General features: G+C 35.8%; 1 protein-coding gene across 1 annotated transcript in view; it reads right to left on the bottom strand.

Annotated features, from left to right (window-relative positions):
* Nucleotides 1-13,941: 13,941 nt before the first annotated feature.
* Nucleotides 13,942-24,913, bottom strand: part of CDH9 (cadherin 9) — a 65,885-nt gene continuing 54,913 nt past the window's right edge. The window contains exons 9-11 of the mRNA XM_053986027.1: nt 18,552-18,669; nt 18,214-18,465; nt 13,942-15,397 (exon numbers count right to left, since the gene is read on the bottom strand). Coding sequence (XP_053842002.1) covers nt 14,910-15,397; nt 18,214-18,465; nt 18,552-18,669 — 858 coding nt within the window. The 3' untranslated portion in view covers nt 13,942-14,909. The remainder of the gene's footprint in view (nt 15,398-18,213; nt 18,466-18,551; nt 18,670-24,913) is intronic.

The following is a 24,913-nucleotide window of genomic DNA, read 5'->3' as shown; positions in this document are numbered from 1 at the left end:
GATAAAGAATAGGAGAATTTAATATACACAGGGACATTCAAAACTGTGTATTTGTTATGACAAAAATGCTTCCAGACATTGATATGTTTCTAAAAACATTAAGATTTCAAGTTTTGTGAAACCTGAACTTACTGATGCCATTCAGTATAATGGTAATATACATCTTAACAGAAATTTGAAAATTCAAACAAAAGTGGTTTTCTATTTGCTTTTTTTTTTTTTTTTTTTTTTTTTTTTTTTTTTTGTTGTTGTTGTTGTTGTTAGAGCAGAATATCTTAAGTCAAGAAAAACACCTAAAAATAAAATGTAACATTGATGTCATTATCTAGTTATTCAGCTGTCAGCAATACTGGTCATAGTTTCAACAAAATATCAGTAAAGTTGCTGACACTTAACTAACTAGCCCAGAAAATTAGATCCTGTTTTCCTGTGTATATTTATGTTAGTCGGTTTTTATGTGCTACTTAACAGCGGAAGCAGCAACATAGTAAGTCTTTTATCCACGGTTTCAGTAGTGTAGCAAGTTTTCTTTCATCTTTTTTACTATTTTTTTTCTTCTAGCAATAATAATATTGATAGTTTAAAAATCCCTAGTTTTGTGATTGATGTCAGTAAATGAAGACTGCATCCCTCAACTGTAAGAAGTAATTGAAGTTTTCACAGTATCTGAGAACATTCCCATGGTGCTTTATCAATAAACCAGAATTTCCTGTATGCTACCCTCTCACTTAGTGCATGAAAGAACATGCTTGAGGGTGAAACCAAAGGCATTTTTTGACACATCAGTTCTAAACTTTCCCAGTCTTTTAAAAGTAAGTATTAAAATATGTATAAAAATTCTGTAACTTCACTGTAATTATGAGATCAGGTGGCAATTATTTTCTTTATGTTTTTATTGTGGTTCACAAATGGGTAATAAAGAGTTAATATATTTAATGTATATGGCTTTAATGAGTTTTAGTTTTTCATACTGACATAAAATAACTGGCCTTGGAGAGTAATGCGAGATTTTTTTTTACAAGAATCTCCCACAGGTATATCCTGTGAACTACAAAATCTAATTTACAAGTCTTTCAAAAAGACAAATTAAATAGCCTATTTTCCTTCGACTTATTTCTGACCCACCTTTCCTCCATAGATACATCTCACAGAAAAATACAAAAAACTTGCACCATTTTTCTCTCCAGTCCCTTTCCTTCTTACCTCTTTTTCTCTTACTTTTTTTTTTTTTTTTTTTTTTTTTTTTTTTTTTTTTTTTTTTTTTTCTCCTTAATTTATCTGTTAACAATGTCTTGCTTATAATCTTGATTCTGGACATGACAAGAAAGATCAAGAAGAAAGCAAAGTAACATGGGAGAAAGTTCTTTTTTATCCTCTCTCACTCTTGCTCATGATGCTCAGGGTGCTTTGTGTGTGTAATAGTGTGTAATAGTAAATTCTCTTACGTTGAACTGCAGGGTATTTTGGAGTGTGAAATGTATTGTTGCTCATCAGTTCTTAGATGTGTTTTCTTACCCTGGGGCAAATTATTTGTCCAAATTCAATAAGCGTTCTGCTGTGGCTTCCTTAGAAACCACTTTCCCTGAAGTAGTTAATGTCCTCTTATTCTCTGCTATTGAAGAGATTAATGACCCTGATTTCAGTATTTGGCATTGCTGATAATCCGATCTTCCTTAATTATTTCCATAGCACTCCTAGTTATCCTACCAATTTAACCCATTTTTGTCCTACTTCTTTGTGTTGAAAAGCCTTGTGCTTATAACATAAAAAATTTAGACTTATCATCTTCCACTGTACATTCCAGCTATACAGCCATCCTCTATTTCCTTGTCTACATTTAGCAGGTTCCCATTATTGTTTGACAATAATAAATTCTGAGTGATTTATTACATGTTTTAAGGACAGGAGTACCAGGTTACAAGTTTAACTGTTTGCATTATAATTATTACTAAGACATGAGATAAAAAAAAAAAAATTGGCATCTTTGTAAAAGAATATGGAAATAATGTAAAGCAGCTATATAAAAAGTGGTTACTTAATCTTTCAAAAACTTGAAAAAACTCCAATGATTTTGCCATAGCTGTATTCATACAATAACTGTGATCCAAGACGCTGTTTTTTGTTTTTGTTTGGTTTTTTTTTAATATAGGTGCATTGAGTTGCTGTGAAAGGTTATAATTACTAGTCATATGGCCTTCTAGAATACATGTTCTGGCAGTAACATTTATGATAGCATAGGCTTAACAGTTTTAGTAGTTGACTCAACAAATCCTATCAGCATTACAAAATCACTAGGATACTGGAAGAATTCTAAACCAATAAGAACTAAGAGTTGTATTGGTGTATCCTCAAATCTACAGTCTTGTCCTGGTGAACTTGGAGATATTATCCTTCTAAATGGAGAATTAAATTTAACTTTCTCTAACAGTTTGTCAAAACCTATATTGCATAAAGATTTGAAGGGAGTTGTCCACATGATGCATATGCAGATGGATGTGACTCTTTTCTAAGAAGAATGCAGATATATTTTACAGAAAAATCTAGGTGTAGCTTCACTTAACAAAAGCAGATTTCATAATTTCTTTTTGTTTTGTTTTGCTTTTTAAATTTGAAAAGAGTCAACAAGTTATGTAACACAATTTAACAAAATCCCAATTAGGTTTTTATATTTTATGATTTATATCATATTATATTTATTTTATTCTGTTAATACATGCCTCTGAATATCAGGTTCCCTCTCTAATTATTAAGCCCCACTACAAGACTGAAGCTAACAAAATCTGTCCTAACCACCAACGGAAAAGAGACGTGGCATACAAAACTTATGTAGCAAATGCAAAATAACATCCCTTTTCTACAAAAAGAACAAGAGAAGGCATACATCCCTCTTCTACAAAAAGAAGGAAAGTAGGCATAAAGACTGGCTGTGGAAGAGCTGTTTCGACTTTGAGGGTTCTGATTTCTGATCCTGATGTAAACACACTCTAAATTGGTCATGTGTGTTCCTTTTGCCTAAGCTGCATGGTGCTATGTAGCAGGCTCTTTGGCTTGTATCTTCATTTTCAGACAAGCTGCTTCAGGTGGGCAGAACAGCCTTGCCAAGGGCAGCCGCATCCTTTTCCATGAAGCTGGGGAACTGGAAGAGTGGAATGTCATATCTTACCAAATGTCTCTGAGGAGCACAGCAGGCACAGTGGGTTCTGCAATGTATTTCTGAAGTTGTCTGCCTATCTAAATATTCATTCAACTGGAAAGATGTATTGGGATACAACATCACAGATTTGAGTATGGATTCTTGTAAGAAGCATGTGTCAAAAAAAAAAGATTCAGAAATATTGCAGAAGGGTAGGGGAAAGCAGTAGTCTTGACTAGAGACTAGGTTAAAAGAGAGAAATGTATTGAAATAAATGCATCCAATTTAGCTCAAAGTTGGTGCTTGAGGCCTTGATTGTGTTTTTTTCTGCATTGTGGTTTAACCCCAGCTGTCAAATGAGCCCACACAATGGGGTCATTATATCACCTTTCCCTCTGGATGGAGGAGAGAATAAGAATGGTAAAAGGTAGAAAACTCATGGGTTGAGAGGAAGATAATTTAATAGGGAAAGCAAAAGCTGTGCACACTAGCAAAGCAAAATAAGGACTTAATTCATTGCTTCCCATGGGCAGGCAGGTGTTCAGCCATTCCCAGGAGATCAGGGCCCCATCATGTGTGACAGTTGCTTGGGAAGACAAACACCATCAATGCAAGTGTCTCCCTCTTACTTCTTCTTCACCCAGCATTATATGCTGAGTATGATGTCATATAGTAGTTCAGTTGATGGATTTCAAAATGGCAAGTTTCTGAGCATTTGCTTTTCTTTAAACACAACTTTTTGTAGAAATCACATTCTTATTCAGTGATGTCTTATGGAAGATAGTCTAGGGTTTTTTGCCCCCTATGGATTAAGACTGCAACCATCATTTTGACCAAAAGACATCAAAATTGCAACAATCCGCTCTTCTTCTTCAATCCATGGGTGGTCAGACCTTCCTACTATTATAATTTGTCTCTTCCATATAGATTTTCTTAAGTAGGATCCTTATTTATCTATCTAAATATTTATTATTCAGATAATAATAACTAAAATCTCTGTGTACCTCCTTTGCATTACAAACAAATTCTTCTAAAATAAACACATATATATATTTCTATATATATAAACGTTGATAATTCAGTGTCATTTCACTCTAATCTGCCCTAAGGGGTCAATTAACAACAACCTGAGATACCCTCACCTTCCAGGGTGGGTTACAACACACCCCACAAAATAGGCTTCAAAGTCAAGGATTTGGCCTCAAATATTTTATTGTCATTATAAGCCAACAGCAACAAAATTGTGAACATTTTCCTCCAGCTTTCCATGTGGGAAGCTCCATGAAGAAGTAATCCATGTTCCTAAGTGTGTTTTTCAGGTTCTGCTTTATTTTGACTGTTGTCATCCTCCTCCCGAGTGGCACAGACTGTGATTCAGGGCAGCGAGCCCTGGGTCTATTTCTCTGAATGCAGAAGCCCATCCTTTCTTCTTGTTAGGGTTAGCAGTTTTGTCCTTGAGTGATATTTTTGGTAGCCTTCTGGGTGACAGAGGAAGTGGCATAGAAACAGCAGAAGCCTGTGCTCACTAGGCTTTTCCTAGAGAAAAAAATTAAACTCTCTTCCTTTTTTTTAATGTTTTTGTTCTCTATATATCTCAGTATGATAATGGCAGTACAGCAAATAATTTCAGTGCTATGTTATACAAAAAATGGGAAAGAATAAAGGAAAGGTCCACATGGGAATGATAATATTTATATGTGAATGTGGTGTATGAAATGTGTTTATGCTACTGAGATTTAAATTTCCATATCTGACATATTGGTGATTTGTTTTTCTTTGATTACATCCTGAGAAGCAGCACAAGAAATGTATGCTGTTAGCAGTTGATACATTGAATGTCATGTTTAATGTTTTTCAAACATAATCAAAATATTTAATATTTTCTTGTGGTTTCTTCTGTATAATGCTGAAATTAAAGCAAATGAAACATCATATTTTTTTAATATTCCTCGGGAGTGCAAGAGAACCTATAAATGACACATACTGTGCTGATTCAAGCATATTGTTGTATTAGCATAGGCATTTCTTTTTGAAAATATACACATAAAAATCACAGCAGGGTTGTAAGTCTGACATTCTCATGCCCCATAGGCTTTATGCTTATGTGCTCAGAAATGGAGACCCTTTTCTTAAAAAAAAAAACCAAACAAAAAAAAACACCCAAAAAAAAAAAAAAAAAACCAAAAAAACAAACAAACAAAAAAAATTGACCAGTAAAGACAATTTAATAGGGATATTTCAGATGCAAAGAAAAGTTTCTCAGTGGAGAATCTCTGCAGGACCAGGTCTGCACCTCAATACTATGCAATTAAAAAAAAAAGGAATCTATGTACAATTATTTAATGTTGCATATGATACTCTGTAAAAGGGTAATGTTTTTTTTACTCCTTCATTCTCTTTCCATTCCTTATGTCATAGCACATGGTTCTCTACTGAATTACTCTTTGGTCTTATCATAGTAAATTTTAACTGTGAGGAGGAAACAAGCATCTACATTTTTCTTGGGGAGATAATTCTATAGTGTAAGAAATATCAGTGTTTTGATATTGAATTTCCTTATAGTCCATCTATATATCCCTATTCATACTTCTATATTGAATATCCTGTATTTCTTAAGAGAAATATCTTGTAGACCAGCTCCGTTATTTAGACTTTTTTTTCCTTTGTTCTTCTCAAATTTCAAAGGTGCAGTTCTAGTGTGGAAAATTGCTTGCTCTTAAGGACATTTCTTTTTCATTTATTTAAATTATTTTAAGCATGTTATAGTTCACAAACAGGCCAAGTTATTTCTTAACCTATGTGATATCAGAATAAACTTTATATTTTTAAAATTATTTTTATGCCACAAAATCTTCTCCTTCCTTCTGTTTCACTTTTCACTCCAGAAGTTTTAATTGCAGAACTATGGGTAATGTACGAGCAGAAAGGAACACAGCTTGACTTTCTTCTTCTGTGCTGCATTTGAGGCATGACTAAGAACGAAAACAATATCTCTACTAGGATACTGAGAAAATATGATCTTGAATACGCTGCCAGTTAATAAAATTTGGAATCCTCATTTTTGTTGAACTATTTGCTAGGCTAGAGCTATATTGCCTGCTAACAGTTACAAAATATAAGATACTGTCTTAGGAGAAATTGCACTTGAAATTCTTTTGAAGTTACTACACAAAATCCTTAAGGAAACTCCAAGCTAGTTAAAAAATTGTTTTTTTAATTATTAATATTTTGAATACAAATTATAGAATATTTTTTATGATTGATAGTTGAAAGAGGTTTGAAAGCAATTGCTGTTGAAGCAATGATAAACAATACCAATTCACAAATTTAGCGTTTTTTAGTTTTGTGGTTATCTCTATTGCTAAAACCAAGAGCCTAATGCAGACACATAAACAGATTTCTGGTTACCCAGTTTCTATTCTTTGCCACTGACCATATTTCTGACAGTCCATTCTTGGTCCCTTGATCAGCCCGTGTGCATTCTGTGACTCTAGCTTTTAAAATATGTCCAAAATGTTTTTGATTTTTGCTCCCAAATTTTCATTATCTTTCATCTTCCCACACATGTATCCTTTTTCATGCTATCATTCTGCTATATGTCTCTCTTTTATGATATATTCTGATGTTTCCTAAATTGTAACTTGAAATCTGTGATCCACAGCAATTAGTAAAAAAACTCACATATAAAGAGTCCTTTTTTGTCTTGCTCCTTCTCCAAGCATGACTATTGTATGAAAGTAAAAAAATAATTTCCAGGAAAAAAAGATGGACAAAGAAATGTGCAGTAAGTCCTAAAGACTGCAGAAATATGCCCTTATGAAAAGGGATTCATATGTCTAAAAGCATGTCTGGCTTTATTAGGGCCGCTAATATAGCTGGATAAAAGATGCTACCTCTTTCCTCAGGCTTTCACTCTATTGCAAATATATAAGTGTATTAATTAAATTAGATTGCATCACCAGTAGAAACGTGCTTATATCAATGATGTAATGCAAATCTCATTTTTGTTTTATTTTTAAGAGCTTTTCATAAAATCAAGAGAAAGACCTTTAACACATGGGGTTTTTTACCTCTAAAAATTACAGTGTTTATAATACTTTGCAATGAGTATAGTGTTGGTAAGTACTGCAGCACATCAATGACTTGGGAAGAAAAATGCAGTGGGTGAAATCTGGCCCTTACTGCTATTGCTGTGCAAAAGCTGGCTGCAAAACAGTGCAGGGTTGGCTGAACATCAGTGACAACAAATATTCTGGCACTGTTGTGTATGATGGCTGAAGGCACTCATCCATGGCACAGAAGAAAACACACTGGCATTGCTTTGGAAAAGATCAAACTTCCCCTTTGGTCAGTAAGTTGCAGATGGCAGCATATGTGTTAGCAGGTGGGGAAGCTGTTTACTCTCTTTGGCTCTCACTCTGTTTCCCATTGGATGTTGCTGTGTTGCCTGGTGCTCATTCTCTATCCTAATTTGAGCATTAGTTGAAACAAAGCCCTTCATTTACAGAGAGGATGGGGTTGAAAAGCCTCTTCATGTCTTGCTTTCTCTCTGCATCCCTGCTGAGTGCTGTTCAGGCTTGTTCCTAAAGATTTGTCATTAAATTACAAATCTGGAATTGCTGGAGAAAAATTAATTTTTTTTCAGTAATCAAAAGATAATGTCTCATCAAGAAATCAAATGAAAAGGCATGGAAGGAGTCCTTAGGAATAAAACCCAATCAGTTCTGAAGGAGTGGAGACCAGCTGGTGTTGGGTACTACAACCTGATATTCTTCTACTGTCCATGCTTTCTCTACCACTGTAATCTGCTTTAAGTGAGAGATTAAGGATAGAGCTACTACTTTTTCAAATATGACCATATTCCTGCAGTCTTCAGGGTTCACTGCACATTTCTCTATCAATCCTTTTTCCTTTGTACCTGGAATTAAAAGCCTCTTTCATTCACTTTCCTGCACAAGGCAAGACCAGGAAAGCAACTGAATTTGTCCTCTGGAAACTGTCTTGGATTTGTCTACAAAACACATACTTGTCCAAGAGCTACTTTGTTTGGAAATAATCCTTGATTCACAGTCACATGGAAGGTTTTCTTCTTTTAAGATGTCTGAAATTTGTGGGGCAGTGAAATTTAATTACCAGCAAAATTTCTGCTTACTTTTATCAGTGAAGGTACGTAAACTAATGTCTCCTAAATTATTAGCTCTCCTCAAGGCAGTATGGCCTGTGGAGAGAAGAACAGGTTTTTGCTTTTCTTCAGTATTGTCCTGCTGAGAGTTTTTGGGGGAACTGGTGCACAAATAAGAGCTTTTCCTACCTGTGAAACAGTGATAATGACACTGACCTTCTTTGTAAGAAATCTTTAAAAACTAGGAATAAAAGCATTATATAAGAAGTAAGTATTATTATTGTCACCCCTAGCAACTATCAGACTGCTTCTTGACAGCTGAAAGAACAAGTCTCAAGTGACAAAAATCCCAGCCCTAAATTTCTTCTCACTGTTTTTACTCATTAAACCCTTTCACCCCTTTTTCCACTAATAAGTGCCAAAAATCTACTTACATTATTAAGTGTCTGGGGTGGTCATTCTGCCTCCAGCTGCTAGAGGGAAGGGAAGGCTGTAATGATCCTGGACAGATTTTGAAATTCTGTGTTCCTCCAAAGATATCCTTGCACTGTTCAAACAGATCATAAACTGTTTCTAGTCTGGGCTAAATGTCTACCCATAACTCCAAAAGTAAAATGAAGGACAGAACTTTAAGCAGTGAACAATGTTATTATTTTACCCCCACTAAAATCAAGATCCATGTTTTTGCAGGCATACTTTGTACAGCCTGTCATTCCCCTGTGAGAAGTGATGGGAGAAATGCTAGCCATGCTGACTCTAAAAGCAAATGCTTTTAAAATTACAGAGTTCATTCGAAGCTTGATAAAGGTATATTAATATGTGTTATGACAGGAGCTGTGTCAAATTCCATGATAAAATGAACAAATCAGGAATATGCTCATGTTTTAAGTTACAGGAATGTTATGAAAATGTATTTCTTTCTAAAACAGTGCACAAGAAAAAGACATTGGAGTTGTGACAAGACACTGTCACTTTTTCGGCTCTTACTAGTGATCTGAAATTTTTCTAAAAAGCATTCTAATGAATTTTTCTGGAGTGGGAGAAAGGCTCTTTGCTTTGAATGGGGATGATGGGGGGTGGAAAGGAAAAGGAAAGAAGTACATGTTCCTGGATTTCCTGGGCTGCAGGGTGCCTTGTGACAGCCAGTGGGTTGATTCCAAGCAAAGGCACTCACTTCCCATGTAGAAATAATGTCAACATGATTTCTTTGGAACACAAGAACCTTGATATTCACAACATTCTTTTCTGCATTTAGTTCCTGTGACATGTTAATGAAGATGAAAAATCCCAAATTTGGAAGTGATTTTTAAGTAGAGTTCAGGCCAGATCTCTCCTCATTTGAATTTTGATTCATGAACTGCAACAGAATCAAAGTGTAAAATATACCTTCTAACAAAAGGATACTAGAACAGCACAAAACAATCTGTGAAATCAGATTATTTTATTTCCTCCAATTTTCGCTTAGTTAAATGTGTCTTGTGTTCTGCTATGGATTTTTTCCTTTTAGAAGGGCATCTCTGTTTGATGAGGTGTGGTACCTTAAGTTGCTGTTGGTAAACATTTTAGATGATAAAGTGGGTATTTTTTAAAATATATGTATATATTTATACATACATTATATACATTCATGCATGCATATAGAACAAAAAAATCAGGGGCCTATAAAATAATATCTATGCCTGTTCCTGAAAAATTCTTCCAGAATTCCTCTATTTCCTATTCGTCTTCCTATGGCAGAAGCAAAAAATGTGATATCCCCATTCTGTTTTTTTATTTTTGTTTCTGAAACTTCTCATTTGTCTACAAAATGAATTACAAAACATAAAAAATAACAATACTCCAATATGCAATGACCCAGACACTTATGTGCACTGTCTGTCTGCTTAGCACGAGTGAAATGAAGTGTAAATGTAACTTTAAAATATGACTTTCACTGTAAATTAGACTACTAGTAGTTGAAATACCTTTGGTAGAACAAAAGGTGTTAATGTCTCTTTTCATCAATGCGTAAGAAATATGCTGATGGAAGTTTCATATACTTTTCTTTGTTCTGTGTGTGACTATTCTGTTCTAAAAACAGTCATTTAATGAAAGGACTAAAAATTTTATGCATTTTATGTATGATGGTGGTTGTATTTAGGCTAGTTAACCTGGCATAATGAGGAGCCTGCTTTTGCATTTCACTGAGAAATGTAGCCTTCTGTGGGAGATCATCTCCAGTATTATTTTGTGCTAAGTCTACTTATCAGAGTAAGCTTGCAAGTCTATGAGAATAGCACAAAAGCCAGTTTAAGTGAAAAGAAATAGAAAATACATAGATATTATTACAAAACAAGACCTCCATCAAGCTGAAATGGCTTTATGTTTGTTTGGTTTTTTTTTCCCCTTGGAACATTCACTTGACATTTTTCTGTATTCATTTTTACTCCTTTTTCTAAGCTTATTTGTTCTTAACCCTGGAGAGAACCCATTCAAAATCGATTTAAGTCTGTTCAGAATGATCACTAAATCTAACAGTATTTCCTTGGGAGTTACTAAATTTATCTTGGTCCTTTACAATCACAAGTAGGTTTTCTGCCAGAGATTGAGTTAGTCTTGTAAATTCTAAGGTTTCCCAACTGCTTCTTCTCCTTTGCAGTGAACCACAACAGAGTGGCTCTGAGTGGCAGAAAAGAGATCCTTGGCAAGATTAGCACCATAAAAATTACTTTTCTCCTTTCTCTTGAGCCTCTTCTAAGGTCCCAAGCCCTTGAGCTCCCCAGAGAGATGTCTGACGTATTAGTCAGTTCCATCAATCCGTAACTTTGGTCAACAAGCACAGTTAACTTCACAGAGGATGAAGAGGTGCATAAATATGAAATGCCCAGCACTTCAGTGCCTCAGTTCTCTCACAGAGGGAGGAAAATCTGCAGAAGCATCACTGAAAGGAATTGCGACCTCTCGTCTCTCTCTTTGCTTTTTGATGCTTAACCAGTATGGCATATCCCACTGTCAATCAGCACTTGTGCCCATTATTGGACCTATGTTATTTGCCTATCCAGCTGAATCCTGGTTTCTACTGGTCTTTTTTTGTTGTACCTTCTCTAAATTGTATATATTAATGTCACTCATCTTGAAATGCCAAGGAAGCTAACAACTTAATCAGTACCAGTTTGTATGGGACAACTCCAAGGCATTTTCTGTGTCAGTTAGCTCCTTCCATCACACTAGGGTAGGGGTATCCATGCTGCATCCAGGTGTAACATGGAGTCAGTGGCTGGAGACAGAGAAGACACACACTCAGTGGTCCTTGTGACAAACAGCCTCAAGTTTATTCCTGTAGCGCCTTTTATAGGAGCTCAAATTTCCTTGGCTTACACGTGTGATTGGTTGAGGTCTTAGCACCATCCAGCTCTCTGGCCAATGATACATCTGCATTTAGGCTGAATGACATTGGCTGAGGGGCCCTGTGTAGATTTGAATCCAACCTATCCTTGCCCACCCAGGGACTGCAATGCTACATCCAGGTTTTCCAAATGTAGACCTGTAAAACCAGCAATAGCCATCAAATTCTAAAAGGCTTCTCATAAGATTCTTTTCCTCCTCCGTGTCTTTAGGAATCAACTTTGTCAGCTACTTTTATTTGAAATTGCCAATAGTTTTGTGAAATTACTTGTTTTACTATGTCAACTACATGAATTTCTGTGATCTGTAAATCCATGTAGGTAATTTTTAAACACATATTGCTTAAAGAATTACAGGACTCTTGGACTCACAGGAAAGCATGGCAAAGTCTCATTCTCTTGCTGGAAACAAAGGCTCTGTCTCTCTCTCTTTAGTGGCTATGACTCAGGGGATGAGAAAACCTAGGGTGAGAGAAGGGGAGTGAGGTACCTTTTTTGTTTGATTTTCTGGACTTTCTGCTCTTCCCAATTTACCACGGTGGTACCATGACATGGTGATACTGAGCACATGTCTCTTTGAGAGCATTCTGTGAGGTGACTTCTATTATACTCCTTTCTGCTTTCTGTCAGTGAAGAAAAAACAAAACAAAACACCCAAAAAAAAAAAAAAAGAGAAAAACCAACACTCCAAAATACAGAAATGAACTTGTTTCTATATGGAATATAGAATTTTTAAGCTATTTTTGTGTCTTCAAGGAAGAAGAATTTCTCACACCCTGCTCCTCATATTCTGCCTTTGCTAGTATCCTCATTGATGCCTCTCTGGTACCCCTCCTGCTCCAGGTCATAACAACTTAAAAACTTAGTCAAGTCCACTGGCATATACTTTGCCTGTATCAGTTCTTGCTTGAGGATAGATTTCCATTTTCCTCTCCACTGTCATTTTACTTCGCTGTGTGATATTCAGACTTCTGATGACAATTTACAAGACTGCTAAAAGATGTCCTCTATTGTGTAACATGAAGTTTGGTGTACAACTTCTATAAGTCAGAAAAGTTTATTGTATATTTTCTTTCTATTTTGGTTTTGTTTGGGTTTCACTCCTCCCCTCTCCCCCAGTCTTTTCTCTTCAGGGACATGGGTTTTTATTGTCCCTTTATTTTTTCTTCCATCCCATCTTGAGGCAATGTCTTAAAGTTATGGAAATTGAATTCAAAGAATAATGGATTCCTGTGAACTTTCACTTTCCGAGCAACAGGTTGAGAACATACACTCCATAACTCTTTTCACCTCCAAAAGACACAAAACAGATATATGCATTCTTATGTCATCAAGTTATACAATATTTCCCTGTAACTGCATCACATCCATGTAAATAGCTGCCACATATTTGCAGGTTATTTTGACATTTCTATGATGCTAAAGTTTTTTTCTTTTCAGCATAGTGTCACACGGACCTGATGTGCATCTCACAGCAAGCTGTTCAGGTGCTTGTTTGGAACCATAATCACACAGACATTCCTTCCCCCCAAAAGAAAGAATTCAGCACAAAGAAACTTGAGGGCTGGCAGAAGAGTATGGTAGAAGGACTAAATAAAGAATAATAAAGAAATATTTTTGGTAAATAATCTGAAAGTCAACATAGTAGAAAGGTAATTAGGAGTGTGTTCTTATATCTGGCTGAAGGGTCTCTGAGGCTGAAGCCTCTTTATTATTTTATGGTAAGAGATATGTGCCTCAGTAGTCCACATAATATTGTCAATGTATATCTTAAGTTTCATTATAAAAAGACCTGGAAAATGGCTAATTACTATAGAGAAAACCTTGAAACATTATTATTTTGTAGGTGATTTTTTTGAAAGACCTGTAGGTGTTGGTTTTCCTTAAAGTTAACATTAAAAATGTAAATGCTTTGGGTAATGCACTTCCTGTATTGTATAAACTGTTTCTTTTCCATAAATTTGAGGTTTTATATTCTTCTTTTTTTAACAAATGTGGATAAACCCTTCAACTTTGTTAAATCATGTGATCCACTTATATTCTTTTTATTCTGTGTTCTAAAAAATAAGTGCATTTCATAAAAGCATATCCAGCAAATATATTTTAAACAAAAATATATACTTGATGACTGTCATTAAGGCTGTAGGAAATATGCAAAAGAACACACTTCTTTGAAGGAGTAGAACATTAATAACTTTAATAAAGTACTAGTTAGACTTTGGTTTTATTTCTTGGTTCCCTTTTATTTAAAAGAAACTATCAGTAATATACCTGATTTTTCTAATTGTCTCAAAGCTCCAAAATAAGATTAGTATATAATGACCTTCCTTTCATTATTCATACTAGCTTAATTATTCAATTTTTTTTAAGGTATATTAAAAATTGCTTTCACATCTACGAGAATAAACTTTAATAGTTCCTTAGATCCCTAGGCATCTATCTGTTCAGTCCTCTCAGTGGTCATCTGTTCATGTAAAAAGGTATGTGTATGTGAGCTTCACCATGAAACTGTATTATGCCATGTAGCAATACACATTGTAAGTCAGAGTGCATTTATTTATAATCACTTTTTCAAAATAGTTTTTTCTGTTTTCTACACTGCATTCTCATTACAGAGCCCTCTCTCCATATCATTCTTGCACAGTAGATTGCAACCACTAATCTAAGAAGATGCATTCAAAAATGAAGTATTGCACAATACCAAGTTTCCTTTGTTCAGAAAGATTGGACAGTTCTTTATGATTGACAAAGTACATGAGTAAGTAGTCTTTTTATAAATTCTAATTTATTTAATAAAAATACAAAAATATAAATATACATATATAAAAATATCAGGATGAATCAACACACAGATATTTTTAACTCAATAAATATGGCAGTAATATTAATCTTTTTAAAGTGTATTTTTGAGATTAAATTACAATGCAGATGCACACTATCCAATATAGTAGGAAAGGTAAAGCAAAGCAATTTAAAAATATGGAGTTTCCATGTCATTATCAAAGGCACAAAAAGCCTTTTGTTATCTTTTCATTTCCTATAAAACCCTTTAATCAGAAGTTTCTAGGCAGAGAGGGTGGGTTATAGTGTTTTTTAAAATGTCAATCATTCATATTCATTCATGTTGACCTATTGATTAAGCAAACCCTTACTAAGACAACACCTATTTTTTGTAAATTTTTTATTCCCAAGTATGAGAGTAGGCCACTTTATTTATCTAGGAACATAGACATGAATTCCACTAACACTGACCAGGTCACAGATTACTTTCTCAGTCTCGGTCACTGTCCTCTCCACCATACATATCTGCTAATTTTTTAAACCGAGGTCCCCAGTCACTGAGGTAATCATAGTCTTGGTTGCCTTCTGTGGTAAGTGATTCCAGGGAGCTGAGTGAATTTGCTATGGAATCATTTCCTTCATAAGCATATGTTGCTAATGAATCATAAGGAGGGGCAGCTGGGTCTGAATCATTTTCCTTTAGCCTTCTATGAATAAAATCTTGGACATCGATGTTTTCCCAAAGAGGTGCAGTCCGCCTTATCTGAAATATTGCTTCTGGGATAACATCTCTCCTCATCTTACTTTCCTCCCTTGCTTCAGGATTTCTCAGTGTGCCAATGTCAAAAGCCTGGGTGTCTTCTTCCCCACCTCCTTCATCATTGTAGGTCACAATATTGTCCCGAACATCATCTTTTGAGATGATCAAGGGTTCTTTCTTCCTCTGTCTCTTGAGAGCCGTAAACAAGACAACTAATACTAAAAGGAAACAAAAAGTGAATGAATAAACAGATTGTTAGAAAGTAAATAAATGAGGCAAAATTTTACCTCATCTTTCGACCTAGAAAGGTTTTAAGGCTGGAATGGGATTTTTAGTAGAAATGTAGCGATAAAATCTATCTCCAAGTTAATAAGGGAAAGTATAAATGATTTGATAGCAATCAAAAACTTATTATTTTTTTAAACCTATGGGAGGAATTATCAAAATATTTTATATTTTAAATAAGTTTGCAACTAAGCTGAAGGTGAAAAGTAAACAATACCATACAATATTATCTTACTAAGGGTTGATTTTGATTTTAATTTTGTAAGTACTACCTTTCTGGCAGTCACTAAGGGTCCTTTCATCAAATGTAGTTGAATCTCCTTGGCAAAAGTTATTCACACTCTTGAAAGCTAGTGATTTAGGTATTCCCAAGTGTCTAATTCACTTCTGAATATGGGATCTACAGGTCCCTCTGACAATAAGAACCTGAAGACCTTAAGCTATCAATATAATTGACAAAACTACTTTTGCTTCAATGACTGTGAGAATTGAAATCCAATGTTTGTTACTAAATGTTTCTTTTGAAAAAACACGATCCCCTTAGTTTATGAAACGCTAGTAGAATAACTCTTCTGAAGAGGTAAGGATTGATACAAAAATGAAGCTCTATATGCGGAGATAAAAAAATGAAGTTAGGATTTTGTAAATACATTCTGGTGTCTAAATGCTATTGATTTCAGTAGAAATTCAATGCTTAAGTGCATGTAAAAATCTGACTCTCTCTCCAGTAGCTGGAGTAAATAATAGAGGCCAGAAAGACCATCTGTCAATGAGACATAGCAGTGATTGCTGAACCATAAATTACAACAGTGCTGACTGGTTTAGTTGTGTCCTAGGAGCTAAGTTTTTACTCTGAATCACCTGAATACTGGTGAATATAAGCTAAGATTTGACATGCTGCGGGTAGGGAGAGGGAAATAGAGATCTTCCACATGCCATGATATTATGCTGTGAATATAAAATTAATAAAAATATGTTCCTTTTTGTATTGTTTGGGTTTTGTTCCTTGTACTGTACAGAGGCCCTTCTTTTCATAACGCTAGATGAGAAACTACACACTTTAGTAAGATTAAGAACTCCATGTAGGAGAAAAGGGCAGATCACTAAGAAGTTATCATGAAGTGTCTTTCACAGCCTGGTACTTAATTTGTCTCACCTATATTGGGCATGTTGTTTACTATTATAGTTATAGTTTACTATAAGAGTTTATAGTTTACTATAAATAGTAAATAGTTTACTATAAATAGTAAATAGTTTACTAGTTTACTATAATAGTTTACTATTATAACACAGCACCTTGTTGAAAAATTAAATAAGATGCTGAGTATCACACTAGCTGTAGACTAAAAGTTCTGTTTAGATACTCCACAGTCACATGTTTCATTGACTTCATATATGTCAGCAGTTCTAAGCAGAACAGGGCCTCTAACCCTGGGGCTGAGACACAAGTATCATACTTGTTCTGCACAGCAATGGTCCCTGGTCCTCTTCTGAGTCTCATATTCTATTGCTGTGGCCCTAAGGCACATCTAACTTCGATAAGTTCAAAGTTTAGTACAGATTTGTTCAATCTGTACTAAAGCATTGCAGCCAGTCAGGGCAATGATTTTATTCTGAGCGAGTAAGGGCATGTGTTTCATGCTCCATTTTTTCCTGCTCTTGTCCGGGAGTACAGGATGGCTTTAAAGATGCAGAGCTTGTTGACATGATGATAACAACTATGCAAGGTGAAGAGCTAGGTCTGGCAGAGCTTGAACCATAATTTTCTCCTGAGAATGGTGCCTTTCAAGTTCTGCCTCTCAGCAGACTATCAGCAGATTCCCTGACTATGCCTGGGCAACATCCTGGGGAATCCAAGGGGGCTGGTGCTGAAACCAGGCCAGCAGCAATGCCCGAATCTAAGTAGTTTATCAGTTTGTTAGAGCTCAAGTATTCTCCCTCCCTTAAGCCCAGTACAGATAAGTTTATAGATAGTGCCCTTCTTCTAATACCTATAGCAAATATTAGGAGGATCACAGAATTATCTTGAATCCAGGGTAAAAGCTAAAAAAAAATATATCCCCTTATAATTATATAATCTAACACCTGTATCTTCCCACTGACCCCTTGGCAAGCTATGTTTGCTAGGACAGGTGGAAAATGAAAGAGGTTTTCTGCAAAGTTTTACTAGAAAGTAGAGGTGATGACACTTGCAAAACATGCAAGTTGAAATTTTTATGTTCTTAACACCAGATAATGAGCTAACATTTATTCAACTTCCTTCATATGTAACCACATCTTTCTAATGCTTCTACCGTCCAAACACTCATTTGACTTCTGTTCTCATACTTATTTAATCAGCAGTTCTCACTATCACTTGCAAGAAATTGAATATTTCTATCCTATGCTTTTGAGCTAAATATTTTCTGAACAGGAAAAACCCAAATCTTTCATCATTAAATAGTTAATATAATTCATAATATTGTTGCAAAACTTAGCACAGCATCAGAAATATGATTTTAAAGTTCTGCATCTAAATGAAGATCTGATTGAACATTACTCAAATGAGCATGGTAACTAAAAATTACCCTATATTTTCAATTGTATTTAAACCAAATAGCACAGTCTCACTCTTCTCACACAATCTTCTAAAGAGTAATGATGATATTTTTCTGCAGGGTCATGTGAATATGGGCTTTAAGAATATCAGGTCTCTTGAAGTGACTAGATCTTTGTCTGGTCAAGTAAACAACTCATCACAGGTACCTACTTAGCAGGATAATGATGCAGAGGAGAATGGCCACCAGTGCCCCTGTGCTGAGGCCGGCAGGGAGCAGCAAGGCCTCAGCACTGCAGGACTGCATGTTCCCCCGGCTGTCACAGGCACACACCCGGATGGTCAGCGTGCCCGTGCTGCTCTGGATCGGGTAGTCGTTGTCAAATATTATGATTGGCAGAAGATAGGTACTCGTCTTACTACGGCTGTAGCCATTTCTTCTAGTCATAATTCCTGCTGTGTTATCTAGAATGGAAACACAGAATCAATAAATGTTTCTGAATTAAGTTTTATGTGATATTGGGGAGGGGGATGTTAGGGTCAGCAGTTACCTTTGTTGTCTACAACAGAGAAGTTCGGATGAACAGCAAATTCTGGCACCAACTCAAAGAAAAATTTGTGTCCTCGAGGAGGCTGATCTTTGTCAATTGCGCTCACAGTCTGTATGAGCTATAAAGAAAAGAGTATTTCATGCTATTTTAGAAAACTGGTGTTTCAATTCTCTGCTTTTCATGTCCCATAAAAATCCAATGAATCTCTATCTGAAGACAAAAATTCATGTCCTAAGACAAATGTTTCCCACATAAATACAGTAGAGCTTACACTAAACAAATTATTTTATGGTTCAAACATATTACAAAGGAGGAAATAGGGTCCAGTCTGCACTGCAGAACAACCATGTGCTTTGATTTGTACTCAGTATCTTGCAGTGATACAGAAACATTTGCCCTTCTGAATAAGCCATAAACCTCCTGTGGCTTCATGAAGCAATGACAGAGAGTGCTGTGTAAACCAGTTGTTAAGTGGGTCTAATTCTCAATCCACCTCATCTGCTCCTGGCGATAAATTGGAGTACTGCACTGGCAGGATTCTCGATTCTCCTGGGGTAATAAAAAGAGAAGCTTTACTCCTTCCTAAATTGAAACCTCTGGCTGTGGAGCTTAATAGCTGCCCTAACAAGGCCACTCAAGCCCAGCTGGGAAGGAGTGATAATAGTGCCAGAATAGGGTCAGAGCAGAGTGGGCTGAAAAAAGAGAGGCTTCAGCAGTACATCTGGATTGCATAAGCTTTTTTTTTGTTTTGCATCAAAACGTGAAAACGTGTGTACTCATGTTTATGTAGACACACATAAATGCTAACAATTTGACTATTTTTTTAATCTATCTGCTGGTGGACTGACAGAGAGAGGCTAAAGGAAACATCTGCAGAACTGAGGAAGGAAAAGTTACCTAGGAGCAGCTGTGGTTTATGAATTGACTTGCAACATTTAACACCATGCCACACTGTGTAAGTCACAGTAAATCCAGAAAGCTCTGTGAGTGGCTGTTCTGTCATTTACCCTTCCTGGTGGGTGTCACCAGAGAGTAAACCGTAGTCCACCTTGGCTTGCAAGGACAGGTTTACATCCAATCACCAGATTACAAAACTGGTGGCACAAAAATAGGAGTCAGTCTCAACTGAGGATGCTATAACTCAGTACAGGTGCATTTCTATGGAACTTAAAGGCAGAATATGTTCAGCAGCCAGACATTTTTCTTTCAAAGCCAAGAGGGAGCCAATGACTGTCTTGAGTTTTCAGGTGTTTCCAGTGTTCAGGGTGTCTTGAAATTCCACAGATATGAAAGCCACTCGTTATCAAAGACTTTGGTTTTCCCTTATTTCCAGAGAAGGTGCACCTTGACTTCTTCCAGAAATACAGTAATTAACAAGCAGCACTAATGTGATCTATAAACTTTGTGCCAATCAAATAAGGAATTCCTTTTTCATATATACTGTCTCTGAACATCAGCCTTCATGGAATTTGAGGATAATGGGATTTGAGATAAATTTTGGAAGGTATGTAGTATCTCACAGAATGGATCATTATGCTAAAGTGTTTTTTTGCTGTTATCATTCAGAATCTTGCTACCACTAGTGCTGTACTGCACCATGAATATTTGATCCATTTTTTCTAGTTAACTTTAAATAATTTGATAACAATTAGTAATATTGAATTATAATTTTAAAAACCCCATAACAAAAAAAAAAACCCAAAACGTAACACAGAAACAGTTGAGAGGTCTGAGTTTAGCTCATTCACTTTCCAACAGCTCCTTCTAAAACAAACACAAAATATTTTTTATAATTCCTTTTTATTTTTCAGGTATATTGAGGAACTTGAATGGTTATCTGTAAACATCAGCCTTGCACAAAAGGATGTGACTATGCTCAAAACAGGATTATGCAGTTTTTCTAAGTGTAATTAGAATTTATATGTAGTAATAACTACATATAAAAATCTCTTCATTTTTAAAGCATTTAATGTTCATTGATCTTTCATTTTGAATTTTTTTTATAATTTTTAGTTGTTTCACAAGATTTGTCAAATCCTTGTTTATGGTGAAGTATCCTGTTTAGAGTGTTTCTAAACTGCAATTTAGAAATTGCTTTTGTTCAGTTGCTTTTGTCTTTACTGTAATCTGCTTCTGAGAGTGTTAGTACAGAAAGCAAGACTAGGACTGAGTTTAATTTTAGTTTTCCACAGTTTAAAAATATTGCTAAAAAAACCCCAAAACATTTTGAGTGGGCTAAGACACCAAATTTAAATGAGAAAATTTTCCTTTCACATTAGCACAAGTTTGAACATACAGAAGAAATAGAAAAGTACCAGGGATAAGAGTGGTAGAATAAGTGACAACATTTGTGCAGTTTACAATTACTTGCTGAAAAACTCTAGGAGAAAATATCCTGCTGCAATAACTATCAGAAACTGTAGTTGAGTATCTTGGGTCTTTTTTGAGATGTAATCATTAGGTGTTTGTAAGATTTGAATCCCTTCATGTGCAAATCACATGGAGAAGCACAATTGTACCAGGCACAGAGGAACCTAATTACAACAAATAATTATTGTTGAGGGTAAGGTTGAAGAAGAAAAAAACCCAACCTCATTACCTGATCTAACTATTGACAACATAAAATGAGAACCAGCTGTTTGCCTACCAGAAAAAAAAAGGAGATTAAAAGAACAATGAGAAACCATGATGTCAGGTGAATTGTTCCAAATGACGAGCAGGTGAAAGGAAATTAGAAATCTTATTTAATTAAGGAAATTTTTTTCAGTTATACAGCTGTAAATAAAAGACAATGATGTCAGTGATAATCACCACAGAAATGAAAGTGATCTGGCTGTTTTTAAGTATCTCATTTATATGAAGAAAAGTTAGTACTCTTTTGTGTACATTTTGTGATTTCATTTCAGAAATATATTCACCCATTTTGATGCACTTATGGACATTGAGTTATGATCACTCTTCATCAGGACTTGAGACCAAGATATCTGATGATGTAAGATTTATGATTGAAGAGTTATTTCAAGAAAATTACTTTTGCTCAAATATATTTAAAGCATATCAAGCTTAGAGGAAATAAAACCATTCTCATTATTTTCTTTCTTTCATACCTTCCCACATGAATGAGCACAGTTTAGGAAATACAGCAGTATTGTCACTATTTTGAGGGTTATGCATGTGAATAAGCTTTCTGTGTATTTTAAAAAAACACTGCCATACTCCCGAGTGGATCTTAATAGGTCAATTCAAGTTTTTAAGGGTCACTTTTCTTTGAGGTAATGAAAATTTAAACATAAGCACTGATATGAAGTTTTCTCTTTTACATTCAGGACAAGGTGTTTGTAGCAGTTTGACAATGTTAAATGAGTAGCAAGAAGAATTATTCCCAATGGAAACATTTCTTAATGATCTTGGGACCAGTGCTGGTCCCAAGCTTTAGTAAACAGCTTTAGTAACAGTCCCACTAGTAAAAAGCTTTAGCCATGCTGTTTACTAGTGCTCTGACAATGACTGGTGTCTTGGGACAGGTGTTCTTTAATATCTTTATACATTATATAGGCAGTGAGATCAAGTGCACCCTCAGTGAGTTTGCAGATGACACGAGGCTGAGTGGTGTGGCTGACACAACAGAAAGAAGGGATCCTGTCCAGAGAGACCTGGGAAATTGTGAGAAGTAGACCTATGAGAATCTCACAAAGTTCAACAAGTCCAAGTATAAGGTGCTGCACCTGGGCCAGGGCAATCCTAGACAAGAGCATAGAATTGGAGAAAATATCATTAACAGCAGCCTTTCAGAGAAGAGCTTGAAGGTTCTGGTAGATGAAAAGCAGAACATGAGCCAAAAATGTGTGCTTAGAGCTCAGAAGGCCATCTGTATCCTGGGCTGCATTAAAAGAGGAGTAGCCAGCAGGTCAAGGGAAGTGATTCTACTGCTCTACTCTTCCCTTGTGAGATCCTACCTGGAGCACTGAATTCAGGTCTGGAGTCCTAACCATAATGGAGATGTGGGTCTATTAGAGTGAGACCAATGTAGGGGAACAAAGATGGTTTAGGGGTATGGAGCATCTGTCCAGTGAAGACAGGCTGAGAGAGTAGGGGTTGTTCAGTATGGAGAAGAGAAGACTCTAGAGAGATCTTATTGTCAGCCTCCAGTACTTTAAGAGGACTTATAAAAGAGTGGAAGATTGACTTCTTACACAGGCAGATGGGGATAGGACAAGGGGGAATGATTTTTAACTAAAAGAGGAACGATTTAGTTTAGATGTTAGAATGTAATTCTTCATTCAAATAATCTTGCGACACTAAACCAAGTTGCTCAGAGACACTGTGAATGATCCATCCCTGGAAGTGTTCCAAGCCAGGATGGATGGAGCCCGGAGCAACCCAACCCGTCTAGTGGGTCACATTCCTGGCCATGGCCAAGGGGGTTGGAACAAGGTGGTCTTTAAGGTCCTTTTCAATCCAAATCATTGTATCTGTATTGTTTCTATTTATTTCTTTCATGATGAAGACAGAGATTCTGCTAAAGGGTTTGGACCTATTTTCCACTGAAATATTTTTTTTCAAACATGAAATACTTCAATTACAATCCTGTTTCATGTTGTTTGTTTTTTTTTTGACCTTGATGCTATGACTTTAGGACTTGCACTGCAGTCAAAGCTATCACTGTAGTTTATGTTCAGGCTATTTTATAGTTATTTGTACTCATGTCTGAAAAAAGTGGTTGGGGGTGAGTGGACTGCCTAGAAACAGATTCCTTTTATGTATCTTATACATCCTTAGGCAAAGGCTGCTCTTCACGTTGTCTTAAAGACAGCAAGTAAGTAGAAGCTAGGTGGGGGAATTCTGAAACAGGAAGGGTCTCTGTGCACTTAAGAGCATGCTGTTAGCATTCCTGAGGCTGCATATGTATACACAGAGAGCTGCACAAGTAGAAGGCTTTGGTTATAGGCACAGCCTTGGGAATGCCTTTAAAAGAAATATAGGAACCATTAAAGCAAATGTTAAGCTTTATCAGCACAGAGGTCAGCACCATCTAGACGCTTTTAAGATGGGCTTTTCAGTGTGTCCTGGCTTGGCATGTCATGCAAATAAATGGCTGTTGCACCTTGGCTCCAGGGTGTACTCTTTACAAACTACAGCCACGTGCTTTGAAAAGTTCCTTGGAGAAACATGAACAAGATGAAGTCCATGGGTGGACACATGCAATATGTTTTCAGGTTAAACATTTCTACTAATAAAACAAAAGCCGAGACTAATAGAACATTTGCAAAGAATTCTGCTGCTACTTCTTTTCAAAACAGTAATGTATTAGTGGTTGTTATTTTATTTCTAAACATTTTTCTTTTTCAAAATTCCTTTCTTCAAAATTCATTATAAATGGTGAAAAATGATGTCACTTTCACAGAAATTTAAAGATGGTCAGTGTTGTAGATCGCCCTTCTGAAGTTTAAATACAAGATGATTATCATATAGCATAAAAATTATACTTCCAGTCACAAAGACCATTGGAGAAAGATATTGTTAGGATAGAGATACAGTAACAACTGCTGAATTTTTGTTGTTTCTGTATGTAACAGAAGAGTAGAGCAGGCCTTTAATCCACTTGGAGCATTTGGGCTTTTGTTTTTTGTTATATCATGCTCTTAATTAAATCTGGTTGTTGTACAAAAGAGAAATAGACTTAAAAGTATCACTAAGCATTTGAGAAAGGAATGTCTAGGAAATGTTAGTGTTTATTTTTGTCTAACATTTTTAAAGAAGTGGTATAGAAGAGAACAGAACAAATTCTGGATCTCGAAGCACTGGCTTTCTTGAAAGTTATTGAACTTGTTTAATGCTTCAAGTGTTTCTCTAGGAATCTGGAAAGACCTCACCACTTTGCAATAAACTATGGGGGAGAAAATCCTGTGAGAGAAACTATGTATGGCAATCATGAGAACAATGTGTGCAAATGTTATGGGGAGATGATGGAAGAACAGCTTTTTTTCTCCTATCCTCTCTTCCTCTTACCCCTTTTCCTGCCTGTATGATCTGGTAGGGTCAATCATTAATAAATCTTGAATGTATTACTAACAGCAAGTGTAAATATGTGGGACAAAGGTTATGTAAAAGACATGATGATATGGCCCATAGGAGTGTTTCAAAATCAATCCAGCTGTCAGTGGACGTCCATCTTGTCATTATGTGGCCTGAGTGATCACACTTGTACAGACACAATTCTAGGCTATACCCCTGTAAGGTGCTAGCTGCAGAAAACAGTCTCCATCACACATATGCAAGCTTGAATAGATGCCTGCCACTTAACAAAACTTCACGTTCAGTAATGCAAAGCAGTTTGGTTTCCAGGTCTTGGCTCTGTTCCA

The sequence above is a fragment of the Vidua macroura genome, chromosome 1 (genome assembly GCF_024509145.1).
Source record: "Vidua macroura isolate BioBank_ID:100142 chromosome 1, ASM2450914v1, whole genome shotgun sequence".
Lineage (NCBI taxonomy): Eukaryota > Metazoa > Chordata > Aves > Passeriformes > Viduidae > Vidua > Vidua macroura.
Note: the sequence above shows the minus strand (reverse complement) of the source record. Positions and strands in the feature narration are given on the sequence as shown.